This window comes from Dermochelys coriacea, chromosome 6, assembly GCF_009764565.3.
Source record: "Dermochelys coriacea isolate rDerCor1 chromosome 6, rDerCor1.pri.v4, whole genome shotgun sequence".
NCBI classification, from domain to species: domain Eukaryota; kingdom Metazoa; phylum Chordata; order Testudines; family Dermochelyidae; genus Dermochelys; species Dermochelys coriacea.
The window spans coordinates 104,398,574-104,426,149 of NC_050073.1; the positions used below are offsets into that span (position 1 = coordinate 104,398,574).

The 27,576-nt window shown below is 40.0% G+C and overlaps 1 protein-coding gene across 1 annotated transcript in view; it reads right to left on the reverse strand.

The window, feature by feature from the left end:
• The window catches only part of SETD3 (SET domain containing 3, actin histidine methyltransferase), a 78,185-nt gene that overhangs the window by 15,079 nt on the left and 35,530 nt on the right, over positions 1–27,576 (reverse strand). The window contains exons 7-8 of the mRNA XM_038404570.2: positions 1,839–1,897; positions 564–678 (exon numbers count right to left, since the gene is read on the reverse strand). Of these exons, the coding sequence (XP_038260498.1) occupies positions 564–678; positions 1,839–1,897 (174 nt within the window). The remainder of the gene's footprint in view (positions 1–563; positions 679–1,838; positions 1,898–27,576) is intronic.

Sequence of the window (27,576 nt, forward strand, 5' to 3'; positions counted from 1 at the left end):
TCTTGCCTCCATAACAAGGCTCTTTGGGCACGGTAAAGAGCAGGCAGCATTGATTAGTTGCAAATTTCTATCCACTTTCCCTTGTGGTAGCCAGGACAGAGATGCTTTGAGAGACAACCTCCATCATAGTCTGTTTTCATATACCCAATACAAAAGTATCTAGTCTCATGAAAACCTTTGTCAGCAACACCATATACAGAACTTAGATGTGTGAAGATTAGACGTATTCAAATTTGCTGGAAAGAATTTGACACCAGCCTATCTCGCATCATTGGAAATTCTTCTTAAAGCTGCACACTTGTGAAAGTGCAAGGAAAAAGAAAAAACTATGCATGATTTGCAATTACTTTTAAAAGTCTTTTAAGTGTAAGGGATTTTCTCATTGAAATAGTTATTTCAAGATATTTAAGAAGTTGTCATTTCTTTAAGATGTTTGCTTTTGAGGGTCAGCAGGGAAGATGGAATCCCTGTTTTAAGAAAAGTATTAAAATATGCAACGGTAATTGAAATGGTTTAATACATTAAGTTCTAAAGCTTCTTATCCACATTGAAGAAATCCTTACCAGACCATTGATGTGATTACACATGTCCCATAAAGGAATCAGAGCCAAGGTAACTCGGGAACCATCTTCGGTTGGAATCTGGTTTTGTCGTGTCATAACAGAGGAAACTGCCCATCTGCAAAGAATAAAAACTTCAATATTTCATTGTTTAAACACAGCCAGTTTATCAGCTGCAACCCAAAAGAAATCAACAGTTTAGATGAGCATTTCCAAACTTTCTCCCCAAAGAACAGAAAACATTCAGATCTCCATTTATGTAAAAATTTAAAAAGTGTGCCCTTACCATATGCCACCAAGTATCAGAATTTCCTGTATAGTACTTTAGTCTATTCACTCAACTAATCCAGAATTATGAAAACTGAGATATTAAAAAACTGGCCAGTACAATACTTTTTAAAATGCATACCTTTATCATTCACATTTTGAGCAACTTCACACTTAAGTTGACACCTCCCTCCCTCCCTCTCAGTGAGGGAAACATCTGTGGAGATACCATAATGACTCAGAACTACAAAAGGACTAAAAGATTTCTACGAGGGCTCATGAATTCCTCTTAGGGCTTATCTACACTGGCAATTAACAGCGCTGCAACTTTCTTGCTCAGGGGTATGAAAAAACACCCCCCTGAGCACAGCAAGTTGCAGTATGGTAAAGAGCCAGTGTAAACAGTCTCCCAGTGCTGGGGGCTACGCCCATCGTTGTTGAGGTGGTGCCGCGACCACACAAGGCACGTTAAAGCACTGCCGCGGCAGCACTTTAGTGTTGCCAATGTAGACTAGCCCTTATTCATGATATTTTATCATTCTTAACTCAACTCAAGCTCCCTCTTATCTGAACGGATTCTACTTCTTAAGACACCTCCAAAATGCACTCAGACTTCACATGTATAGCAAGAGATTTTCAGGTCTCATACCAAATATCAGTTATGAGGTAATATATGCTGGTAAAACCTTTGTGAAAAATAAGGAGGCTTAAACGGCAGAGTAAAAGTTACCTAAAAACTACACACCACCACACTAATCTCAGGCGGTCAAGTGTAATTTGGCTAAATTAACTTCTCTTCCTAACCCAAATTAATGACAATTTCTATATGACTGTTGAAACATGACACTTAATCTCTATTCTTTGTTGTTTCTAAAAAGAGTACCAGAGGGTATCAAACTCTGACATTTTAAATGGTTTACTGAACAGGGTTGGGTTTTTTCCCCTTCTTCCTAGTGAAGTATTTCTCACTTTTCAAGATCCCAAGATTCGCTTTAAAAACAGCACACCAACCTGTAGTCATCATAAGTGAAAGAATCCTTTAAGGGCAGTTTGCTGGCATTAGGATGCGTCTGAGGAAAAAAAAAAATCTGAAATCAGTCAGCAGAATTTTCATTATTTAGCTGCCTAACAGATCCTAACAAGAGCCAAATGAAGCAGGAGGCGTCCAGCCGCGCTACAGAGGGATCATCATGCTATTATGCTCTCATACATCACTGTCAACTTAATTTGTTGTGCCCAGCAGCCGCCATAAATCTGTTTCTTCATATTTCAAGACTGGAACCCACAGACACCTCACAAAAATAAAAATTTAAGGTGGACTGATTCCATAAAAGTAGAAAACAATCAACCTCACAAAACCCAAACAAGAAATGAACATTAGGTTTCAGCAAATTCTACTATCACCTCTCCTATCCTGGAATCTTAATTCTGTGTTTTACATATGGAGAATGAATTTATTCTAAGTCTTTCTTTCCTTCCTAGTAGTCACCAAGAGTTTATTCACAGATCTGCCACACTTCAGGAATCTCAACAGATTAAAATATTTAAATGGTTTTAGTGACTAGCATAATTAGGTTTAGTGCAGCAACTATATGTAGATACATTCATCCAGAAGCAGGGTAATTCTATTTTTTCTTAGATTTGTTAGATTAGATATAAAAGGTATATAGCTTAGTTGACATTAGCAAATAAAGTACTGTGGTTAAAAAAAGTTTTTTAAACCTGTAAAACCCGTCACTCGTTTCTGGTAAATGAAGTATCCAATATGCAGTATGTCTAAAATAGCCTATCATACATTTTCTAAAAAGAAATGGACTTTTCAACCACTTTAAAACTTTATACCAAACAACAGATTGAAAACTATACGACTATAATTTTAATCTTTCATTTCAATTAAGTCTGTAGACAGATTGTAGTAAGCGATCAAATGAACAAATGGTTATTTCTTAAGATACAAATGAATTTTTGCTTGGCTGTATCTTTCCAACACTGTTAATACATGAAGCTCCATGTAGTATGCAGTTTTTACTCGACGCATTAGCATCACAAGTGCATGGTAATTTATCATCTCTCACTGTAATGTACTTGCTGGCACTGTGTGCAGGACAGTAGGGGATGAGGTAAAAGTGGCCCAAACCGTAAATCAATTAGAAAACAAAAGCTTGTGCTCAGTGCGCAATTTTAGGCAAATTATACATTACAAAAGACTGCCAATTGGGCGTTAGGTCCCAGGTGTCTGCTCTTCCCAATCCCTGTAGTTAACCCTTTGGATGGATTAACTCTGAAATTTATGATTTTCAAGTAAAAAGTTAATAATTTGAGCTTTTATTTCAAAAATTCAGTGTGAACTTCTACATTTCTATAGGATTTTAATATCTATATATGTTGGACACTGCACAGCAAATTACTTTATATTTAAACTTAACAGCACATTTTACAAAACAATTTCTCTTTCTCACAAAACCACAAACACAATATTGAGCCACAAGCAACATTCCTCAGGAGGTGTTCTTTCCCGCCAAACTATACCATAATTAGAAGATGAACATGCTAGAATCTGAGAACTGAAACTATGTATTCCGTTAAAATTCTAAAAAACTCTTATTTCTTTATGAGAACTTAATTTCCATTTTGATTAGCAGTATATTACTAGTCTAAAGATTAAAACTTGGTATGATGAACTAAGCATCCAGAAAAGTTAACACTCAGAAGCGAAATAAAAAAAATTAACAGTTAACCAAAGGGTTAACTACAGTTTAATTTTAAAAGATTTCCACTAGAACATTTATGTCCACTTCTATTACAAACTAGTAACTGTCAAAGCTCATTCTATGCCTAGAAATCCTAAAGAATATTTTCTGTGAACAGGGAAATTTCTAAAGAAATTTGATTGTTTCCCATTTATATTTAATCCCGAGAGTTAATCCAGGAATAAATCTTCATATCACTAACGCTTACAAAGTTATTCTATTTCCTATTGTATTTATTTTTTTGGTATTAAAACAATTTTGCTTAAGGAAAGCATCATGGAGTTTTTCCAATTGTCATATTGATATTAGTTTTGACTAAACAGTTCATATTCACCAGGAGAGACTTTGTCAGCGTGGCACTGATGCCACCTACTGGCACTGGAGCAGAATAATCACCAAAATGCTATGCACAAAATTATTAGATTATTTCCTCTTGAATTTGATCATTAATCATGGCATGGCCAGGCAAGGTCAAAATCCTTCCAAACCCTCCTCCCTTAATTCACAATAGGTGGCATTAGGATAAACATGATACTAATTAAAATGAAAATCTCCTCCAGCATTACCAACTTGACACTGGTGGTTCAAACTAATTCACCCTTGTGAAATCCTAATATTTGAAATATTCAGTGTAAACAGATGCTACTTTAAACCAAACAGCATGCAGCTGTTTATCATAAGCTCAAAAGAAACTAGGTGTACAAGAAATACTTATTTTTCACCCCAACCACCACTTCTGACAGGATGAATGATTGTCAACAATAGATCAGTAGTTAGAATGTACTTAAAAAAAAGTTAAATGGCATATAAACAGGAAAGCAAACATCTCGATATTTTTACTGATTTTTCCTTTGAAATCCAAATTCATTTTAAAGGTCTAGGACTGAGCACGCTACAGTGAATTTCTTAAATGAAGTTTCAGATCAAAATACTACAGCAGCAGAAATTATTCATCAGCCAATATGTCTTAACAATGACCTACAGCAAGCATCTCTAGAAAGCAAGAGGGTAGTTCACACTATGATCAATCAGCCATTGGCCTCTCCAAGAGTGTAAATTAGTGTTAATTTTGATGGTGTAGTTTTTGTAACGGAGACATCTGACAACAAGGAACTGTACTGAGACAACCAGTTAATTTCACATGGGCTACTGAACAGCCATCAGATGGTAACGACTTTCAGTCACAACATACATCAATCCAGATTTGAACATGTGACCTCAACGTGAAGGCTGTATATTCCATTAATCCCTGCATTTATACATTTCTAGAAATTAGAGACTGCCATATCTTAATAGTTCAGGTGCATGTAACCAGTGTTTTTATATGGATGAATTACAACAAAGGGCAAGAATGATATGGTTTTGTAATAAAAGATGCAAGACTGAATAAAATTACCAAAAAAATGTAATTACCGTATTTATAAGAACACTTTCCACAATGCAATATTCTAGTAGCTATTTTAAAGAAATTAAAATACATTGAAGTCAGCATATCTGACCATATTAGATTTCTGCCCTGAACTATTTCAGCATGCTACTTAAAAATAGACCAAGAAATTTAAATTAAGCTGATAGATTATAAGAGTTTGACGACAGAAAACATTAAAAATATTCTGATTAAAAAATTGATTTAGCATGCAGCTTCTCTTTATAGTCCCTTGGTAAAAATGAAATCTCCCTAACAAACACTTAATAAAACCTGTCAATATATCTAGAAAGAAAAATGACACAAATGCATTAAGTATTAAATACCCTTGGAAAAAGTCACATATTCCATGAATTTTTGATGTACTATCTTGACATTAATGTAAAACCTTGATATTTATAATTGACAGATATTTAATAAAGTATAGAAGATGGCTGCTGCATAGCATGCAAATTTTCCAAGTTGATCAAAAAAGATACAGACATGTATTTAAACTAAACAAACACTTAATATGTAACAAAATCAGACATTGCTTTTTTAAGCTTATGCAGCCAGACCTTTAGGGAGCGGCTATAAAATATGGCATTCAGTATTACATGAACTCTAATTTAAACTAATCAAGTCTGTATGAAACAGCTTTGAATAGCTTTAATTCTTTTTTTTTTAAACGTTAAAAATGGGAACATCAAGTGAGTATTCTCATTTAAATGCAGGCCCTTACATTCTATCAGAAGGGTCATTATAGAGGAACAAACCCCATACAGTACAACCTCAGAGTTACAAACACCAGAGTTACAAACTGACCAGTCAACCACATACCTTATTTGGAACCGCAAGGATACAATCAGGCAGTAGCAGAGACCAAAAAAAAACCAAACCCAATACAGTACTGTGTTAAACGTAAACTACTAAAACAAAGGGAAAGCACATTTTTCTTCTGCATAGCAAAGTTTCAAAGCTTTTTAAGTCAATCTTCAGTTGTAAACTTTTGAAAGAATCGTAACGTTTTGTTCAGAGTTGCATACACTTCAGAGTTACGAACAGCCTCCATTCCCAAGGTGTTCATAACTCTGAGGTTCCATTGTATATTTAAAGAAAAAGTTAGTAAACATTTTTGGGAAAATACTGTCAGAGCTGGCATCCTGGGTGGTGGCCAAATGCAGCAAAATCAAGGGTTGGTGTATTTACATTTCTGGGTGTCTATTTCCAAATGGTACAGTAACTCCTCACTTAATATTGTAGTTATGTTCCTGAAAAATGCAACTTTAAGTGAAATGATGTTAAAGAAATCCAATTTTCCCATAAGATTTAATGTAAATGCGGAGGGTTAGGTTCCAAGGAAATTTTTTGGGGGCAGACAAAAGGCATTATATACTGTACAGCAGTGCTACTCAAAGTGGTGGTCCGCGGACCGGAACCATTGGCTGCCGGTCTGCGCGCACATTGGAAAAAAAATTGCCGGTCCCCCACAACAGATAGCTTGAGAAGCACTGCTGTACAGTACTGTACTGTGGTTGGGAACTGCCCCTGGCTTACCTCACACAGGCACAGCCTGCTGAAGGCAAGGACGCTAGGAAGCACCTTCGCAGCAGCAGTGTCAGCTTCCCAGAGAAGAACAGGCGCTGACTTTGCTGGGGGATGCTCCAGGACCAGCTCTTCCCATCCCCGCTCGACTCCAGGCACACCTCTTCCCCACCCCCACTCCACCTCCTCTCCAGAGCACACCGCATGCCCGCTCCTTCCCCTCCCCCAGAACATCCTAAGCGCTACCAAACAGCTGTTTGGTGGGCTTAGGACTTTCTGGGAGGGAGAGGGAGGAGTGGAGATGCAGTGCTTCCCCGCTCTCCCCCCTCCCTCCCAGAAAGTCCTAAGTGCCGCCAAACAGCTGTTTGGCGGTGGGGGAAGTGCTGTGCATTGTGTGAAGAAATACTTCCTTATGTTTGTTTTAAACCTGCTGCCTATTAATTTCATTGAGTGACTCCTAGTTCTTATGTCACATGAAGGGATACATAACATACCCCTATTCACTTTCTCTACACCATTCATGATTTTATAGATGTCTAATCACAGCTCCCCCTGTCAATGCTTTTCTAAGATGAACAGTTCCAATCATCTTTTTAATCTCTCCTTCTTTGGAAGTTGTTCCAAAGCCCTAATCATTGTTGCCCACCTCTGTACTTTCTAATTCTTTTTAGAGATGTAGTGACCAAAACTGCATGCAGTATTCAAGGTATGGGCATACCATGGATTTATAAAGCAACATGATTATACTTTGTTTTATTATCTATCCCTGTCCTAATGGTTCCTATTTATTTTACAGACCAGTCAGCTTAACTTCTGTACCTGGAAAGATAATGGAGCAAACAATTAAGCAATTAATTTGCAAACACCTAGAAGATAATAAGGTGATAAACAACAGTCAGCGTGGATTTATCAAGAACGAATCACGTCAAACCAACCTGATAGCTTTCTTTAACAAGGTAACAAGCCTTGTGGATAGGGAGGAAGCGGTATATGTGGTATATCTTGACTTTAGTAAGGCTTTTGATACTGTCTCACATGACCTTCTGATAAACAAACTAGAGAAATACAACCTAGATGGAGCTACTATAACGTGGGTGCATAACTGGTTGGAAAATCATTCCCAGAGAGTTATCAGTGGTTCACAATCATGCTAGAAGGGCATTAAGAGTGAGGTCTGGTAGGGATCAGTTCTGGGTTGGTTCTGTTCAGTATCTTCATCAGTGATTTAGATAATGGCATAGAAAGTGAGTACTCGTGGCACCTTAGAGACTAACAAATTTATTAGAGCATAAGCTTTCGTGAGCTACAGCTCACTTCATCGGATGAATTTGGTGGAAAAAAAGAGAGGAGAAATTTATATATATATACACACACACACACACAGAACATGAAACAATGGGTTTATCATACACACTGTAAGGAGAGTGATCACTTAAGATAAGCTATCACCAGCAGCAGGGGGGGGAAAAGGAGGAAAACCTTTCATGGTGACAAGCAAGGTAGGCTAATTCCAGCAGTTAACAAGAATATCAGAGGAACAGTGGGGGGTGGGGTGGGAGGGAGAAATACCATGGGGAAATAGTTTTACTTTGTGTAATGACTCATCCATTCCCAGTCTCTATTCAAGCCTAAGTTAGTTGTATCCAGTTTGCAAATAGACTCCAATGAGAGACTGCTGAATTGGAATTAGTTTTTGAAGCTTTTTTGTTGAAGTATATCCACTCTTAGGTCTGTGATCGAGTGACCAGAGAGATTGAAGTGTTCTCCAACTGGTTTTTGAATGTTATAATTCTTGACGTCTGATTTGTGTCCATTCATTCTTTTACGTAGAGACTATCCAGTCTGGCCAATGTACATGGCAGAGGGGCATTGCTGGCACATGATGGCATATATCACATTGGTAGATGCGCAGGTGAACGAGCCTCTGATAGTGTGGCTGATGTGATTAGGCCCTATGATGGTATCCCCTGAATAGATATGTGGACAGAGTTGGCAACGGGCTTTGTTGCAAGGATAGGTTCCTGGGTTAGTGGTTCTGTTGTGTGGTGTGTGGTTGCTGGTGAGTATTTGCTTCAGATTGGGGGGCTGTCTGTAAGCAAGGACTGGTCTGTCTCCCAAGATCTGTGAGAGTGATGGGTCGTCCTTCAGGATAGGTTGTAGATCCTTGATGATGCGTTGCAGAGGTTTTAGTTGGGGGCTGAAGGTGATGGCTAGTGGCGTTCTGTTGTTTTCTTTGTTGGGCCTGTCCTGTAGTAGGTGACTTCTGGGTACTCTTCTGGCTCTGTCAATCTGTTTCTTCACTTCAGCAGGTGGGTATTGTAGTTGTAGGAATGCATGATAGAGATCTTGTGTTTGTCTCTGAGGGGTTGGAGCAAATGCGGTTATATCGTAGCGCTTGGCTGTAGACAATGGATCGAGTGGTATGATCTGGATGAAAGCTAGAGGCATGTAGGTAGGAATAGCGATCAGTAGGTTTCCGATATAGGGTGGTGTTTATGTGACCATCGCTTATTATCTATTATTATCATCTATTCAGGGGATACCATCATAGGGCCTAATCACATCAGCCACACTATCAGAGGCTCGTTCACCTGCGCATCTACCAATGTGATATATGCCATCATGTGCCAGCAATGCCCCTCTGCCATGTACATTGGCCAAACTGGACAGTCTCTACGTAAAAGAATGAATGGACACAAATCAGACGTCAAGAATTATAACATTCAAAAACCAGTTGGAGAACACTTCAATCTCTCTGGTCACTCGATCACAGACCTAAGAGTGGCTATCCTTCAACAAAAAAGCTTCAGAAACAGACTCCAGTGAGAGACTGCTGAATTGGAATTAATTTGCAAACTGGATACAATTAACTTAGGCTTGAATAGAGACTGGGAATGGATGAGTCATTACACAAAGTAAAACTATTTCCCCATGGTATTTCTCCCTCCCACCCCCACCCCCCACTGTTCCTCTGATATTCTTGTTAACTGCTGGAATTAGCCTACCTTGCTTGTCACCATGAAAGGTTTTCCTCCTTTCCCCCCCCTGCTGTTGGTGATGGCTTATCTTAAGTGATCACTCTCCTTACAGTGTGTATGATAAACCCATTGTTTCATGTTCTCTGTGTGTGTGTATATATCAATCTCCCCTCTGTTTTTTCCACCAAATGAATCCGATGAAGTGAGCTGTAGCTCACAAAAGCTTATGCTCTAATAAATTTGTTAGTCTCTAAGGTGCCACAAGTACTCCTTTTCTTTTTGCGAATACAGACTAACACGGCTGCTACTCTGAAACCTGGCATAGAAAGTGGCATACACTTATAAAGTCTGCAGATGATACCAAGCTGGGAGGGGTTGCAAGTGCTTTGGAGAATAGGATTAAAATTCAAAATGATCTAGACAAACTGGAGAAATAGTATGAAGTAAATAGGATGAAATTCAATAAAAGGACAAATGCAAAGTGTTCCACTTAGGAAGGAACAATCATTTACACACACAAAAATGGGAAATGACTGCATAGGAAGGAATACTGTGGATAGGGGTCTGGGGATCATAGTGGATCACAAGCTAAATATGAGTCAATAGTGTAACGCTGTTGCAAAAAAAGCAAACAATATTCTGGGATGTATTAGGAGTATTGTAAGCAAGATGTGAGAAGTAGTTCTTCCGCTTTACTCGCACTGATTAGGCCTCAACTGGAGTATTGTGTTCAGTTCTGGGCACCACATTTCAGGAAAGATGTGCACAAATTGGAGAAAGTCCAGAGAAGATTAAAGTTCGAGAAAACATGACCTATGAGGGAAGATTGAAAAAATTGCGTTTGTTCAGTCTGGAGAAGAAGACTGAGGGGAGGGACATAACAGTTTTCAAAGTACATAAAAGGATGTTACAAGGAGGAGGGAGAAAAATTGTTCTTCTTAATCTCTGAGGATAGGACAAGAAGCAATGGGCTTAAATTACTGCAAAGGCGGTTTAGGTTGGACATTAGGGAAACTTCCTGTCAGTGGTTAAAGAAGTGGTTAAGCACTGGAACAAATTGCCTAGGGAGGTGGTGGAATCTCCATCATTGGGGATTTTTAAGAGCAGGTTGGACAAACACCTGCCAGGGATGGTAGATAATACGTAGTCCTGCCTTGAGTGCAGGGGACTGGACTAGATGACCTTTCAAGGTCCCTTCTAGTTCTATGATTCTATTAGCTTTTTTGACTGCCGCTGCACACAGAGCAGATGTTTTCAGAGAATTATTCACAATCACACTAAGAGCTCTTTCTTGAGTGTTAACAGCTAATTTAGACCCCATCATATTGTATGTGTAGTTGGGATTATTTTTTCCAATATGCATTACTTTGCATTTATCAACACTGAATTTCATCTGCCATTTTGTTGCCCAGTCACCCAGTTCAGTGACAGGTTTCAGAGTAGCAGCCGTGTTAGTCTGTATTCGCAAAAAGAAAAGGAGTACTTGTGGCACCTTAGAGACTAACAAATTTATCTGAGCATAAGCTTTCATGAGATACAGATCACTTCATTGGATGCATTTAGTGGAAAATACAGAGGGGAGATTTATATACACACACAGAGAACATGAAACAATGGGTTTATCATACACACTGTAAGGAGAGTGATCACTTAAGATGAGCCATCACCAGCAGCGGGGGGGGGGGGGGGAAGGGAGGAAAACCTTTCATGGTGGCAAGCAAGGTAGGCTATTTCCTATTTACAGTTAACAAGAACATCTGAGGAACAGTGGGGGGTGGGGTGGGGGGGAGAAATAGTTTTACTTTGTGTAATCACTCATCCATTCCCAGCCTCTATTCAAGCCTAAGTTAACATTTTTATGGCTGACTTAGAACAACGCTTCCTCAGCTCTCGTCCCCTAATGCCCCTATTCTACTGGTGCTACATTGATGACATCTTCATCATCTGGACCCATGGAAAAGAAGCCCTTGAGGAATTCCACCATGATTTCAACAATTTCCATCCCACCATCAACCTCAGCCTGGACCAGTCCACACAAGAGATCCACTTCCTGGACACTACGGTGCTAATAAGCGATGGTCACATAAACACCACCCTATATCGGAAATCTACTGACCGCTATTCCACCTACATGCCTCTAGCTTTCATCCAGATCATACCACTCGATCCATTGTCTACAGCCAAGCTCTACGATATAACTGCATTTGCTCCAACCCCTCAGAGACAAACACCTACAAGATCTCTATCATGCATTCTTACAACTACGATACCCACCTGCTGAAGTGAAGAAACAGATTGACAGAGCCAGAAGAGTACCCAGAAGTCACCTACTACAGGACAGGCCCAACAAAGAAAATAAACAGAATGGCACTAACCATCACATTCAGCCCCCAACTAAAACCTCTGCAACGCATCATCAAGGATCTACAACCTATCCTGAAGGACGACCCATCACTCTCACAGATCTTGGGAGACAGGCCAGTCCTTGCTTACAGACGGCCCCCCCAACCTGAAGCAAATACTCAACAGCAACCACACAACAGAACCACTAACCCAGGAACCTATCCTTGCAACAAAGCCCGTTGCCAACTCTGTCCACATATCTATTCAGGGGACACCATCATAGAGCCTAATCACATCAGCCACACTATCAGAGGCTCGTTCACCTGCGCATCTACCAATGTGATATATGCCATCATGTGCCAGCAATGCCCCTCTGCCATGTACATTGGCCAAACTGGACAGTCTCTACGTAAAAGAATGAATGGACACAAATCAGACGTCAAGAATTATAACATTCAAAAACCAGTTGGAGGACACTTCAATCTCTCTGGTCACTCGATCACAGACGTAAGAGTGGCTATCCTTCAAGAAAAAAGCTTCAGAAACAGACTCCAGTGAGAGACTGCTGAATTGGAATTAATTTGCAAACTGGATACAATTAACTTAGGCTTGAATAGAGACTGGGAATGGATGAGTCATTACACAAAGTAAAACTATTTCCCCATGTTATTTCTCCCCCCACCCCACCCCACCCCCCACTGTTCCTCAGATGTTCTTGTTAACTGCTGGAAATAGCCTAGCTTGCTTGTCACCATGAAAGGTTTTCCTCCTCCCCCCCCCCCCCCGCTGCTGGTGATGGCTCATCTTAAGTGATCACTCTCTTTACACTGTGTATGATAAAACCCATTGTTTCATGTTGTGTGTGTGTGTGTGTGTGTGTGTGTGTGTGTGTGTGTGTGTGTGTGTGTGTGTGTGTGTGTGTGTGTGTGTGTGTGTGTGTGTGTGTGTGTGTATAAATCTCCCCTCTGTATTTTCCACCAAATGCATCCGATGAAGTGAGCTGTAGCTCACGGAAGCTTATGCTCAAATAAATTTGTTAGTCTCTAAGGTGTACAAGTACTCCTTTTCTTTTTCCAGTTTAGTGAGTGTCCTTTGTAACTCTTCACAGTCAGCTTTGGACTTACCTATCTTGAGTAATTTTGTGTCATCTGCAAATTTTGCCACCTCACTGTTCACCCCTTTTTCCAGATCTTTTATGAATATGTTCAAAAGCACTGGTCCCAATACAGATCCTTGGGGAATCCCGACTATTTACCTCTCCTCTGTGAAAACTGACCATTTATCCCTAATCTTTGTTTCCTATCTTTTAACCAGTTACTGATCCATGAGAGGACCTTCCCTTACTGATCCATGAGAGGACCTGCTTACTTTGCTTAAGAGCCTTTGGTGAGAGACTTTGTCAAAAGCTTTCTGAAAGTCCAACTACACAGTAACCACTGGATCACTCTTGTCCACATGCTTGTTGACACCTTCAAAAAATTCTAATATATTGATGAGGCATGATTTCCCTTTACAAAAGCCATGTTGACTCTTCCCCAAGATATTTTATTTAAGGCTAAGATTTGTGTCATGGTTATTTTTAGTAAAAATCACAGACAGGTCATGGGCAATAAACAAAAAAATCACAGAAGCCGTGACCTGTCTGTGACTTTTGCTGCTGCAGTTCCATGGTTTTCCCCGCCACAGTGGTGGCCGAGAGCTGTGGCGTTCCCACTCTGCTGGTGGCACTGCACGGGGGGGGGGGGGGGGAGGGGGGGGAGAAAGGGGGAAGGCCCTCTCTGCCCATGGTTTCTGGGAGCCGAAGAGAAAATGGAACACCCCCAGCTGCTCGCCCGAGGCATGTCCCCCATACCCATGCACGCAAGGCTGTCACCCGTCACTGGAACCCTGAGGATGGCCCCCTCAGGAGTCTGTCACCTGTCGCTGGAACCTTGCAGAGGGTCTCATGGCACTGGAACCCTGCCTGGGCCCCACTGGCTGCCAGATCCAGAGTCCTGCAGGCCCGGGGCTGAAGCAGAGAATGTCAGGGAGGTGTCTGGAAGTCAGGTATTCCATGACTTCCATGACCTCCGTGACTTAAAATGTAGCCTTAATTATATTCAAATGTGTGTCTGATCATTCTACTCTTTACTATAGATTCAACCAATTTGTCTGGTGCTGAAGTAAAACTTACTGGCCCGTAAACTGCCAGGATTGCCTCTGAAGCCTTTTTTAAAAATTTGTGTTACATTAGCTACCCTCCAGTCATCTGGTACAGAGGCTGATTTAAGCAATACTTTAATTGACTCATAGTATCACTCCACCACCAACACAACCTACTCTTTCATTCCTATATATTTTGTACTCTGGTATTACCATATCCCATTGATTATCATTACATCTCATAACAAAAGAACTAGGGGCCATCAAATGAAATTAATAGGCAGCAGGTTTAATACAAACAAAAGGAAGTATTTCTTCACACAATACACAACTTGTGAAACTCTTTGCCAGAGGATGTTGTGAAGACCCAGACTTTAACAGGGTTAAAAAAATAACTAGATAAATTCAGGGAGGATTGCCCATCCTGGCTAATAGCCATTGATGGATCTGGGATAGCGTCCCTAGCTTCTGTTTGCCAGAAGCTGGGAATGAATGACAGGGAATGGATTACTTGATGACTACCTGTTCTGTTATTCCCTCTGGGGCACCTGGCATTGGCCACTGTTGGAAGACAGGATACTGGGCTAGATGGATCTTTGGTCTGACCCAGCATAGCCGTTATTATGTATGTTCTTATTGTTCCACTATTACATCAATATTCTCATTTAATGCCAGACACTCTAGCTCACCCATCTAAGTATTTAGACTTCTAGCATTTGTATATATCTATTTGTACATTTTGTCACAATCTGCTTCTTCGAGACATTCTGTAAATGTAGAACCCACAATCTGCCCTCTGTTCTCACAGCTCAGAGTCTTTTATCAGGATTCTTGGTGGGAAATGTTAGGGATGCTCTGCCCTTTATTCCCTTGGTAGGGGTCATGCAAGGGTAGGCAGAGGGCATGTCCAGCCCCAATGGATGCTACTGGTCAAAAATTCTGTTCTCCTGTGAATGGGGTATATGCATACCAAGAATGGGATCCATGTCTAAAGATACTGAAAGAAAAATTTACTGAATCCCACTGTATTTAATAAAAATGTTTGTGTAAGTTAAAACAAGTGATGGCAGTAAGGGAAGAGAGTATCACTCAGCTCACTAGTGTACATAACTTTGATGTTACTGGATGCCTTGTTTGCCATATAAAATATGGTTTTACACAAAAAAATATTTTCAGAGAAAGATGTTTTGTTTGTTAAATTTTCTCTGAGCAGAAATGCATAGATAACTAAGCTCTTTCCACCCCTTGATTCTCAAAGAGTTCATAGGATCACTAAATCTCAACAGCTGCCTCTGCAGAGGTGGACAGTCAAGCAAAACAAAAACTGCTACAACACCAGACCTTTCTGACTGACCTAGTTAGGTTAGCCTCTGTTTTAGAAGCTCTTCCTTGAAGAATTTCTTTTACGTTACTATTGTAATAGGACTTTACCACCTGGATGAAAGCAACAGCAGCCACCAAGTCCCTGATTCTAAAAAGTACTAAGCATGTGCTCAATGCTTTGCTGAATCAGGACCCAAGAGCTGAGTTCACACACCTCTGTGTTCTGGCTCAAACATCATACTTACACTTCCATTTGGATTAAACCACAACAGAGATTCCACTACAACTTTGCTTCCTATTCTTGTTGACAAAGAGGCAGTGGAAGAAGTCTTGGGGAACCTTCTTCCTGTCCCTCTCAGAAGACTATAGTTTCAAGCACACACATCCCAAAAGGAAAAGATATTGGACAATTTCTGCATCAATATCACTAAATCAGGTGTCAATATCATAAAGAAACTATTCTGTGTCACTGAACTTGCGTCAGGCTTTACTTCTGCATAATCATCTCTGGAAAAAAGAAAAGGAGTACTTGTGGCACCTTAGAGACTAACAAATTTATTAGAGCATAAGCTTTCGTGAGCTACAGCTCACTTCATCGGATGCCACGAAAGCTTATGCTCTAATAAATTTGTTAGTCTCTAAGGTGCCACAAGTACTCCTTTTCTTTTTGCGAATACAGACTAACACGGCTGCTACTCTGAAACATCTCTGGAAAGAATCCCATTCAGTGTGGATTATACTGTGGCATCCAAAGCAAAAAATAATGGTAAGGTTACTTGGGGTACTCAAAGCCAAACCCAGCTTAAGCTTCCACCTTGTTAGCTTTCACGCCTTTGAACATTAAGCTCAAGGGTTTTTCTTTTGACCAAGCAGAATTTTTTTCCTCCCCACCCTCAATGAAGTCTCTCCTTGCCAGTGCATTCGTTAACATTAAGAGACAAGCTGGATATTACATGATGGTTTCAGGCCAAGGTGAAAACACACACACTCCAGGCCACAAGAAGGAAGTTCTATCAGTAATTGCTGGGTACTGTCCCCTTCCCAGCTATAGAAATCCTTTGAAGCAGGAGCCTTAAAGAGAAACACTTCTCTGTACAGAACTACTGAACAATTGCCCTTAAGCTAAACTAAATAAAGATTTCAGAAAGGAGGATCCAAGTGATCTAGAGAGAATCAAGAATTCTCATCTTCTATTGAATATGTGCTGCCTAACCTAATAAGGTAACCCATCAGTCCAGAATGGTGGGTATGAAGAAAACTACAAGATGTCTTCTACTTTGTAATAATAGTTTACTTCTACAGAGGTAAATGTCAAAACATTCACTTAACTTGTTTTATTAACCGCTAGGAGTGTGTCTATTCTAAAAGTAGGTGCTAGATTTTCTAAGGTGATAAAAAAAATATTACAAACCAGAATGTTCTAACACCAGAGCAGAATGGAGCTCTAAATTTTAAAAAGGCGCCATAGGACAGTAATTAATTAAAGTTATATAATTCACCTACTGACTTGATGAGGCACCTGAAAGTACTGCAAGTTTGTGTCAGTGATTTTTTTTATTGCATATCAAATATGGATTGGATGTTCTGCGTCATTCCTACATTACAGCAGGATTCATGTGGTGAGAATGGTGTAGAATGACACTTCCTGGCATACCAGAGTTTAATTGCATCTTCCATTCCATTTCTTTTGTACATCATCACTTGCAAAAAACTGCACATAACCAGTTGAGATAGCAGTGCCATCCTAGCCCCCTCAAACACACACAATCATGACACAAGTTACCTGTTCTAGGATCCAGAGGCCAGTCAATCCGAAACATTTGGGAAGGAATAGCTGGATATACACTCCTGGTTGGCAGTGGCTGCAGTCTTTTACTTCCCCAATCATCACACAGACTAATAATCTTCAATCTTTTCCATAGTCCCTTTTTCATGATATGTGGGAAGGAGTTCTCACTTATAATATGCAAAGGGAAGGGCAACTGTGACTCCTTGATACCTGCTTGCAAATCTGAGGTTGAAAACTCCTGATATAGAGACAGTGAGAGTGCGGCTGTACCTTCAGTGTGCTCCCTCGTAAATGTCTTCTTTCCCTTAGACAGTTCAACCCCTATCACATGAAGAAATACTGAAAAGGACAGGGTACCCAGACCTGCTTCCTTCATCTTCTTCCCACACACCAATGACAGCATGTATCCCAAAAGACAGGAAGAAGGACAGCAGCCAGATGTGCAAATCCAAAGACAATAGGCTTTCTTCATCCAACTGTTCTGTAACCCAAACTGCGTACTGTGTGAGTTGGCAAGTACTGCAGTTCCAAGTGAAGCTTACTTTTAAAGCTAGTCACTTTTAATTTTTATTTCTTCTCATTCTTTATACTGTCTAGAAGAGACATTCTCAAACTGTGGGTCCTGACCCCAAAGTGGGCCGCGACCCTGTTTTAAAGGTCGCCGGGACTGGCATTAGACTTGCTGGGACCTGGGACCAAAGTACAAGGGCTTCAGCCTTGGGTGGCGGGGCTCAGGCTACAATTTCCCCCTCCCAAGGTTGAAGCCCTTGGGCTTTGGCTATGGCATCTGCCCAGGATGGTGGGGCTCAGGCTTCAGCTTTGGGCCCTTTTCCTGGGGCAGCAGCGCTTTGGTGGGCTCAGGCTTTGGTCCCCCCTCCAGGGGTCATGTAGTAATTTTTGTTGTCAGAAGGGAGTTACGGTGCAATGAAGTTTGAGAATCCCTGATCTAGAAAAATATAAGTGCCTTCCTCAATAGGTGAAGCCAACAATACCTTTCTATAATCAACTGACAGAAAGCGATGTCACCATACTTTAAAAGTGAGTTCATCATTTAAGGGACTCCACTTTAGATAACGTGAGGAAAAAGACATTCTTTCCCAAGCTTGACTGGAGTGATGCCTGGCAAGGAGATAAGTATACCATCACTTTTTATTGATTCCATTAAAAGTATGTGAATATTCAGACAACATACAGAACAATCTGAGTATCAGAAAGTTACTCCAAATCTGAATAGTTACCCAGACCTTCTTAAAAAAACATATTAATGAAATCTTTATTACAAATTCAGTCTGTTGGAACTTTACTAATGTCGCCGAGTGACCAGCAAAAAAGCCAACAGCAGAATCTCCATAGGATGTATATAACTCTTCAGTTCCAAAACACAGATTTTACATTTTGCTCCAAGAGATCTGGGTAATGGAACATCAAGCTTTTCATTTTTAAATTGCTATTCCCAAGCCAGCAGTGTCAGAAATCCACCACTGCTGTTTAATATACACCTCTACCCTGATATAACGCGACCCGATAGAACACAATTTCGGATATAACGCGGTAAAGCAGTGCTCTGGGTGGAGAGGTTGCACACTCCGGTAGATCAGTGCATCTGGCTCCGACACACTGCTCTGAGTGGCGTGTTAAGGGTGCCAGGCCGGGGCCGAGGGGTTGGATAAGGGGCAGAGGGTCTTGGGGGGCAGTCAGGAGATGGGGGGGTTGGATGGTTTGGAGGTTCTGGGGGCGGGGTGGTCAGGGGCATTGGAGTCCTGGGGGGCCTGTCAGGGGTGTGGATGGGGTCAGAGCAGTCAAAGGACAGGGAGGGGAGTTGGATGGGTCGGGAGTTCTGAGGGGTCAGTCAGAGTGCGGGAAGTGACTTAATAATGGAAATGCTCGAGGCCAAAGCAAGTTCGATATAACGCAGTTTCACCTATAAAGCAGTAAGATTTTTTGGCTCCTGAGGACCACGTTATATTAGGGTAGAGGTGTATTATGTTAAATGGTCTTGGTGGTCTTAATATAGTTCTCTACTGGCAACAGAACACACAAAGGCACCATTGTAACTAGTACCCTTGTTATTAGCCCAACTAGAGAGTGCATGCGCATTTATTCCTTAATGAGTGAATTATTGTCTCACTGCCAAGTGGATATTCCATAACAAGATTGAAGCACACCTGTTTAAAAAAAAAAAAAAAAAAAAAAGTAAGTGGTAGCTTGTACTGCTAATGCTGTATTAGGATTTCAGCCTCCACAACTTCTTCTCTAACATGGTTTATTTAGCTAGGTAACATTTCTATATTATATATAGTCAAACAAATAGGAATACCCAACCTAGATTACGCTCCGCTCTAAAGCCCAAACTAAGATGAATCCAACCCCAAACATGTTGAATTTACACCATCCAATTGCATACTATACTACCAGCCCATCGTCTGCCTGCCCCCGACTGCCCCCCTGCCCCAACTATAGTTCTTATTAACTTGCCCGCTTCTTATTTACAAGGTCACCTAAAAGCGAGAACAAGTGTTTGTGTGGCACTTCTGTAGTCAGCTTTGCAAAGTATTTATGTGCCAGATATGCTAAACATTATGTCCCTTCATGCTTCAGCCACCATTCCAGAGGACATGCTTCCATGCTGATGACTTTCTTTAAAAAAACATGCTCTGTGTTTTACCAGCATTCTTGTCATAACATGTCATAGCAGTCTCCGATAATGACCCAGCATGTTGCTCATTTTAAGAATACTTTCATTGCAGATTTGACAAAATGCAAAGAAGGTACCAATGTGAGATTTAGAAAGATAGCTACAGCACTTGACCCACAGTTTAAGAATCTGAAGTACCTTCCAAAATCTGAGAGGGATGAGATATGGAACATGCTGTCAGAAGTCTTAAAAGAGCAACACTACGATGCAGAAACTACAGAACGCAAACCATCAAAAAAGAGAATCAACCTTTTGTTGCTGGCATCTGACTCAGATGATGAAAATGAACGTGTGTCACTCCACACTGCTTTGGATTGTTATTGAGCAGAACCCATCATCTGCATAGAAACATGCCTTCTGGAATGGTGGCCGAAGCATGAAGGGGCATACAAATCTTTAGCAATCAGGAACGTAAATACCCTGCAAAGCTGACTACAAAACTGCCACACGAACACCTGTTCTCACTTTCAGGTGACATTGTAAATAAGAAGCGGGCAGCATTATTGTCAGTAAACGTAAATAAACTTGTTTGTCTTAGCAAGTGGCTGAACAAGAAGTAGGACTGAGTGGACTCACAAGCTCTACAATTTTACATAGTTTTGTTTTTGAGTGCAATTATGTAACAAAAAAATCTACATTTGTCAGTTGCACTTTCGCAATAAAGAGATCGCAATACAGTATTTGTATGAGGTGAATTGAAAAATGCTATTTTTTTGCAGTGCAAATATTTATAATAAAAAATATAAAGTGAGCACTATACACTTTGTATTCTGTGTTGTAACTGAAATCAATACATTTGAAAATGTAGAAAAACAACCACAAATATTTGTAATAAATTGCAATTGGTATTCTATTAACAGTGTGATTAATCATGATTATTTTTAAATCATTTGACAGCCCTATTAATTTTCCATTTTAATTTTAACATGACTTTAAAAATTAACTACAACTACAAATTAAATAGTTGTCTTAAAATGACCACCACCACTCTCCATCATTCTTGGGGAGAAAATGCTGTAATCTATAGCCACTGGCCCTTTGGTGTGAGGGAGAATTAAAGTAGCATTCCAGCATTTCCATTAGCCATAGAGCACTCTTGATGCCTTGCACTGATCTATGCAGAAACCACTCTGAAGTTAACTATAAACATGCAACCAGATGCAGCTGGGAGGAAAAAAAAAAAAAAATCAACCAGGAAATCCAATGCATACTCCTTCAAAAAGCCACGAAGAAAATATAACAAAGAATCTCATAGTGAATGACTAAACTATATGGCTCCCTCTTGTGCGGATAATGCCACATTTCAGTGCACACCCCCCCAAACATTAAACCACAAACATTTGGACTCTGTTCACCCTTCAGTGCACATACAATGCCCATAAGTGTTAATAGAAGTTACACACACACACACACACACATATCCAGGAAAGAAAAAAAACCCTGGGGCATACAAAAGTTCTCTTTGGAACAAACTACAAAAAAACTCTTAAAAGAAAAGCCACTTAGATACAAGGCTACTGATTTCAAAATTTCCTGCTCTTTATAAGTAGCGTTCCAGTGCCCAAATACACCTTTCAAGTCCATCTGCAAGAATTTTTTCCCCTTAACTATTTTTTAGTTATCAAATTACATACATTTAAAAACGATTCAGTTTGGTTTATAGGTCCTGGCTAACATGCTCAAGGGTTTATTTCTGTCTGCTCAACCTCACACCTGTTTTTGCTTATCAAACCAGACTACAGTTTAGCTTGTAACAGCTGTTAAATGCAGAAGTCTGCCTGTTGTTCATGTGTATCCAAGACTAATCACTTTGGGAAGGGTTTAGAAATATGCTCTTATGAGAATACTCTGTTTATGGAGAAGCTAGTGAAACAAAGCAGACCCAGTCAAACAACATTTAAATCTGCATGCACATGAAAAGCAAATCTGTTTTAATGACTATCAACCTTATTTGTGAAGTATTTAAGTGATGGCTCCATTAACCCACTAAATTCCCAAGAGTCACTAAATAGGCACATTGTGCAAGCTAAAACCAATCCAGAATGAAGGGGTTAAAATCTTTTTACTTCACTCAATAATCTCATCCTTCCTTCTAATGTTTGCAGCCATCAACAAAACACCTTCTATTTTAAGATGCCACAAGTTCTGCCTTCTGTGTTGGAGAAGCTAGCAAGAGTGTGGAGGAAGTTGGAAGACTAGTTTGTATTGTCAGGGGCAAGTATCAAATTCAAAAAGATTAGCCTGAATGTCTAAATCCTGGTCACACGGGCCAGCTTTAATGCACATTTCTACACTAAAAACATGGGAAGTACTAAAGGAAATAAGTGATGCACAAAATCAAACACTGTATTCCCCTCTGAAAAGCATGCAACTTACACTGTACACAGAGTAGCACCTTTATGGTTAGGAAGCAAGACAGCTTTTATTATGAATTCATTTCTGGCCCTACTCCCAGTCCCATTTCCACAGGCTTATAACTTCCGAAATCATTCAACATTTGGATCAATATTTTCAATGCTAGACTTTTTCCCAAAAAGTGATTTGTGTGCATGTGTGGAAAATTATACCAATATTGCTATGGGCTTTTCTGATTTATGAGAAAGGATTTTTTGTTTTGGTTGTGGACAGAAATGTGAGAGGGGGATTTGGGGGAAAGGGGTTCTGCTGCAATTTTTCCTGCATTCTACAATACTCTGCAAATTATGAGCTCTCTCCGGGTGGGGGGGGGGGGAAGTTGTAAAATACATATCACAAACCAGGGGTCGGGACTCCTCAGGAGGTTGTGAGGTTATTACATGAGGGGTCACGAGGTGTCAGCCTCCACCCCAAACCCAACTTTGCCTCCAGCATTTATAATGGTATTAAATATATTTAAAAGTTTTTTTAATTTATAAGGGGGGTCGTAATCAGAGGCTTGCTATTTGAAAGGTGTCACCAGTACAAAAGTTTCAGAACCGCTGTCATCAACCAAAGGATATACAACGTGGCAGTTAACATTGACCCTTGCCTACTAAATTTTTGGACAGATTTTAACTGTTCAAAATTAACTTGCGTTCTAGAACTTCTGCTGGTTCTAGTTCAGATCGCTCCTTTCCCTTCTCGGCTCCTCTGAGCAGGCAGGTGCTGGGCCTAGACGGGTGGGGGGGCTTGGTGACAGGTCAGCACGGAGGGAGCCAGGGACATTGCAGCCAGGAATGGGCAAGGGAACATAGGGGATGGATCCACCAGAAGCCTGGGGCAGAGCTGGAGCCAGGGCCAGGCAGTGGCAGGAGCCAGGTTGCAGGATTGCTTGGACAACAGATCCCAGCACAGGTAGGGGTAAGGACAGGACAGGTGGACTTTGTGGGGTACAACCCCTGCTCCTCTGGAAAGCCCGAGTTCTCCACTACCCCATCTTCATCCCAGCTCTACTCACTACCCCCAATCTCCCATTGCTTCCTCTTAGGGCTTCCCACATCCTGCATCCCCTCACTTTTTTTTTTTTTTTAGAACTCCAGCACTGGTCTATTTCCAATCAAAACCATTGCATAATGGGAACTAGCACAAACCCCAATGCAAATGAAAATGACTAACATTTGATAGTGTACAGCCATTGTAGCCCAATGCATCAATGGAAAATGGAATGAGCAAAACTTGGAAATAAAAAATTCCTAAATTCCAAACCCAGAACTGCCAATGATTCACTGTGCGATCTTAGGTGAGTCACTTAGGTCGAGTCTACGCTAGAAAGGACTTGCTGATACAGCTATCGCAGCAAAAAACCCCTTAGTGTAGATGCAGTTTATATAAGCAAAAAAGCACTTTTTGCTGGTATAGCTTATACCAGTACCTAAGTGAAAAAAGTTATACCAGCAAAAGCAAATTTTACTACACATTACTATATAAAAGTTTCTAGTGTAGACCTGGCCTAGCTCTCATTTTCCCCATTTGTAAAACTGAACATCAAATCATGCTTGTTCTGTGCTTTGGAAACAACTTTGATCCCCCAGCACGTGTTTTTCCATAATCAGTAGATAATGTTTATATGAATAATTTTGCTATTACATATACTACATAATATATATCGATTAATTGCAGTTAACTCATGCGATTAACTCAAAAAAATTAGTTGTGATTAATTGCAGTTTTAATAGCACTGTTAAACAGAATATCAATTGAAATTTATTAAATTTTGGATCTTTACATTTTCATATATATTGTATTCTGTGTTGTAACTGAAATCGAAATGTATATTATTCTTGATTACAAATATTTGCACTGTAAAAGATAAACAAAACAAATCTTATTTTTCAGTTCATCTCTTACAAGTACTGTTGTGAAAGTGAAACTTATAGCTTTTTTTGTTACATAACTACACTCAAAAACAAAACAATGTAAAATTTCAGAGCCTACAAATTCACTCAGTCCTACTTCTTGTTCATCCAATCACTAAGAGAAACAAGTTTGTTTACATTTACAGGAGATAATGCTGCCTTCTTCTTATTTACAATGTCACCAGAAAGTGAGAACAGATATTTGCATGGCATGTTTGTAGCCAGCACTGCAAGGTATTTATGTGCCAGATATGCTAAACATTCACATGCCCCTTCATGCTTCAGCCACCATTCCAGAGGACACGCTGATGACGCTCGTTAAAAAAATAATGCATTAATTAAATCTGTAACTGAACTTCTTGGGGGAGAATTGTATTTTCCCTGCTCTGTTTTACCCGCATTCTAGCATATATTTCATGTTACAGCAGTCTTGGATGATGAGCCAGCACATTGTTCATTTTAAGAACACTTTCACTGCAGATTTGACAAAATACAAAGAAGGTACCAATGTGAGATTTCGAAAGACAGCTACAACACTTGACCCACAGTTTAAGAATCTGAAGTGCCTTCCAAAGTCTGAGAGGGATGAGGCGTGGAGCATTTTTCAGAAGTCTTAAAAGATCAACACTCCGATGAGGAAACTACAGAACTCGAACCACCAAAATAAATAAAATAAATAAATAAATAAACAAACAAAACAATAAAAAACAATCAACCGAACAACCTTCGGCTGGTGGCATCAGAGTCAGATAACGAAAATGAACATGTACTGCTTTGGATTGTTATCAAGCAGAACCCGTCATCAGCCTGGACGCATGTCCCCTGGAATGGTGGTTGAAGCATGAAGGGATATATGAATCATTAGCGCATCTGGCACATAAATATCTTGTGATGCCGGCTACAACAGTGGCATGAGAAATATGGATATGAGTCAGCAGTGTGCCCTTGTTGCCAAGAAGGCCAATGGCATTTTGGGATGTATAAGTAGGGGCATAGCGAGCAGATCGAGGGACGTGATCGTTCCCCTCTATTCGACACTGGTGAGGCCTCATCTGGAGTACTGTGTCCAGTTTTGGGCCCCACACTACAGGAAGGATGTGGATAAATTGGAAAGAGTACAACGAAGGGCAACGAAAATGATTAGGGGTCTAGAGCACATGACTTATGAGGAGAGGCTGAGGGAGCTGGGATTGTTTAGTCTGCAGAAGAGAAGAATGAGGGGGGATTTGATAGCTGCTTTCAACTACCTGAAAGGGGGTTTCAAGGAGGATGGCTCTAGACTGTTCTCAATGGTAGCAGATGACAGAACGAGGAGTAATGGTCTCAAGTTGCAATGGGGGAGGTTTAGATTGGATATTAGGAAAAACTTTTTCACTAAGAGGGTGGTGAAACACTGGAATGCGTTACCTAGGGAGGTGGTAGAATCTCCTTCCTTAGAGGTTTTTAAGGTCAGGCTTGACAAAGCCCTGGCTGGGATGATTTAACTGGGACTTGGTCCTGCTTTGAGCAGGGGGTTGGACTAGATGACCTTCTGGGGTCCCTTCCAACCCTGATATTCTATGATTCTATGAGAACACCTGTTCTCATTTTCAGGTGACACTGTAAACAAGAAGCGGGCAGCATTACCTCCTGCAAATGTGTAAACACTAGTTTGTCTGAGCAACTGGCTGAACAAGAAGTAGGACTGAGTGGATTTGCAGGCTCTAAAGATTTACATTGTTTTATTTTTGAATGCAGGTTTTTTTTGTACATAATTCTACATTTGTAAGTTTAACTTTCATGATAAAGAGATTGCACTACATTACTTTTATTAAGTGAATTGAAAAATATGATTTTTTGGTTTTTTACAGTGCAAGTACTTGTAATCAAAAATAAATATAAAGTGAGCATTGTACACTTTGTATTCTGTGTTGCAACTGAAATCAATATATTTGAAAATGTAGAAAACATCAAAAATATTTAAATAAATGGTATTCTATTATTGTTTAATAGTGCAATTAATTGCGATTATTTTTTTTAACCACTTGACAGCTCTAACATATACTAAAGACTAGAGTTAACCTAGAGCTCTTTTCAAAGAGCAAAATCCGTACCAGTTACTCATAAGTTTTCATCCAAGACATTGATAAAGAGAACCTCTTGGAACCCTTGGTGCCAAACAAGTTGAAAATCTCACTAGTGCATTATTGCTGAATGCAAGTTAATACATACACTGGGCCAGATCCACTATTGGAATATGATTGTTTGTGTATTACCCCACTCATGCAAAACACCTGTAAATCCAGCTTAACTGGCCAGTTAGAATGGGTTTATGGCTGCCTGGTGTTGTTGAATGGCACAAAGCAACTGGAACATACCAGTGAATCTGGCCCCATATATTTATATATCACTTTTCTTTCCAAAGGAAACCAAAGTGCTACAAACTAATATATAAATTATATATGTATAAAGGGATCACTTCACCTACCACTGAAATGCAGTCTACTTTATGGTGAAACAGAAGCTGCTTAAAGTTTTGTATAATGCAGCTGAATTATTAAAGCAGGAAGAAAAGCATGCCACAAAGGAGTTTCAGGTAAAGGGAATCTGGCCAGGACATCTGTATGTTTGCCAAAAGGGCCATGGGGATCTTTAATGTTCGCAAGTGCCCAGGACCTTGGTTTTAACAACTAATTCAAAAAACCACCACTTCCACTAGTAAACATCCTGTTGGAGGAGCATTGATTTAATGTCGACTCAGAGGGAAGGGCGCCATCTACTGAATCATGTAAACAACTTCCATGGAGTCCACCTAAAATATTAACATATCCCAAACCAAGCAGAATCAGGCTGATCACCACCCAAGGTATTACAGTTTGAATTATTAGGTAAATCCACACTTCTGAATCAAAGTAGTACCGCACCAATCTTTACATAAATACAAATATATTACTACATAGAATACTGAAGTCTGTGTGATCATGCACAGGAGATTCCCCGATTAATGCTGTTCTAAAACCAATTATTGATTTATTGTAGATATTCTGCCTGGAAAGCCACACTAGTTTCTTCTCCCAAAGAATTTTTCTAGCATTTTTCTATCCTAGCACAATTTACAACATGGTTTGCAAATGCTTAACACAAACCAGTTTATTAATTACAAAACTATTTTCATGGTCATTTTTAAATACTGAAGAAATATAAAAGATCTTAAAATTCAATACATACTGGATCAAATGGTCATCAATGAGAAGCAAGGTTCCAGGCACCTGGGGACGTAATGTGGTGTAGCAAGGACTACGAGAACTAGAGAGCCAATTCTGGACATTCACATTAATCTAATGTTCAAATGATTTGAACTAGTTTCCACATCCTCTCCTCTTTACACAAGTTGACTTAGATCACAAGAAACACAAAGCTAACCATATAATTCAGTTAATGTTTATCCAACAGCTACAAAATAGATAACTCTCTCAAATGTTATAAA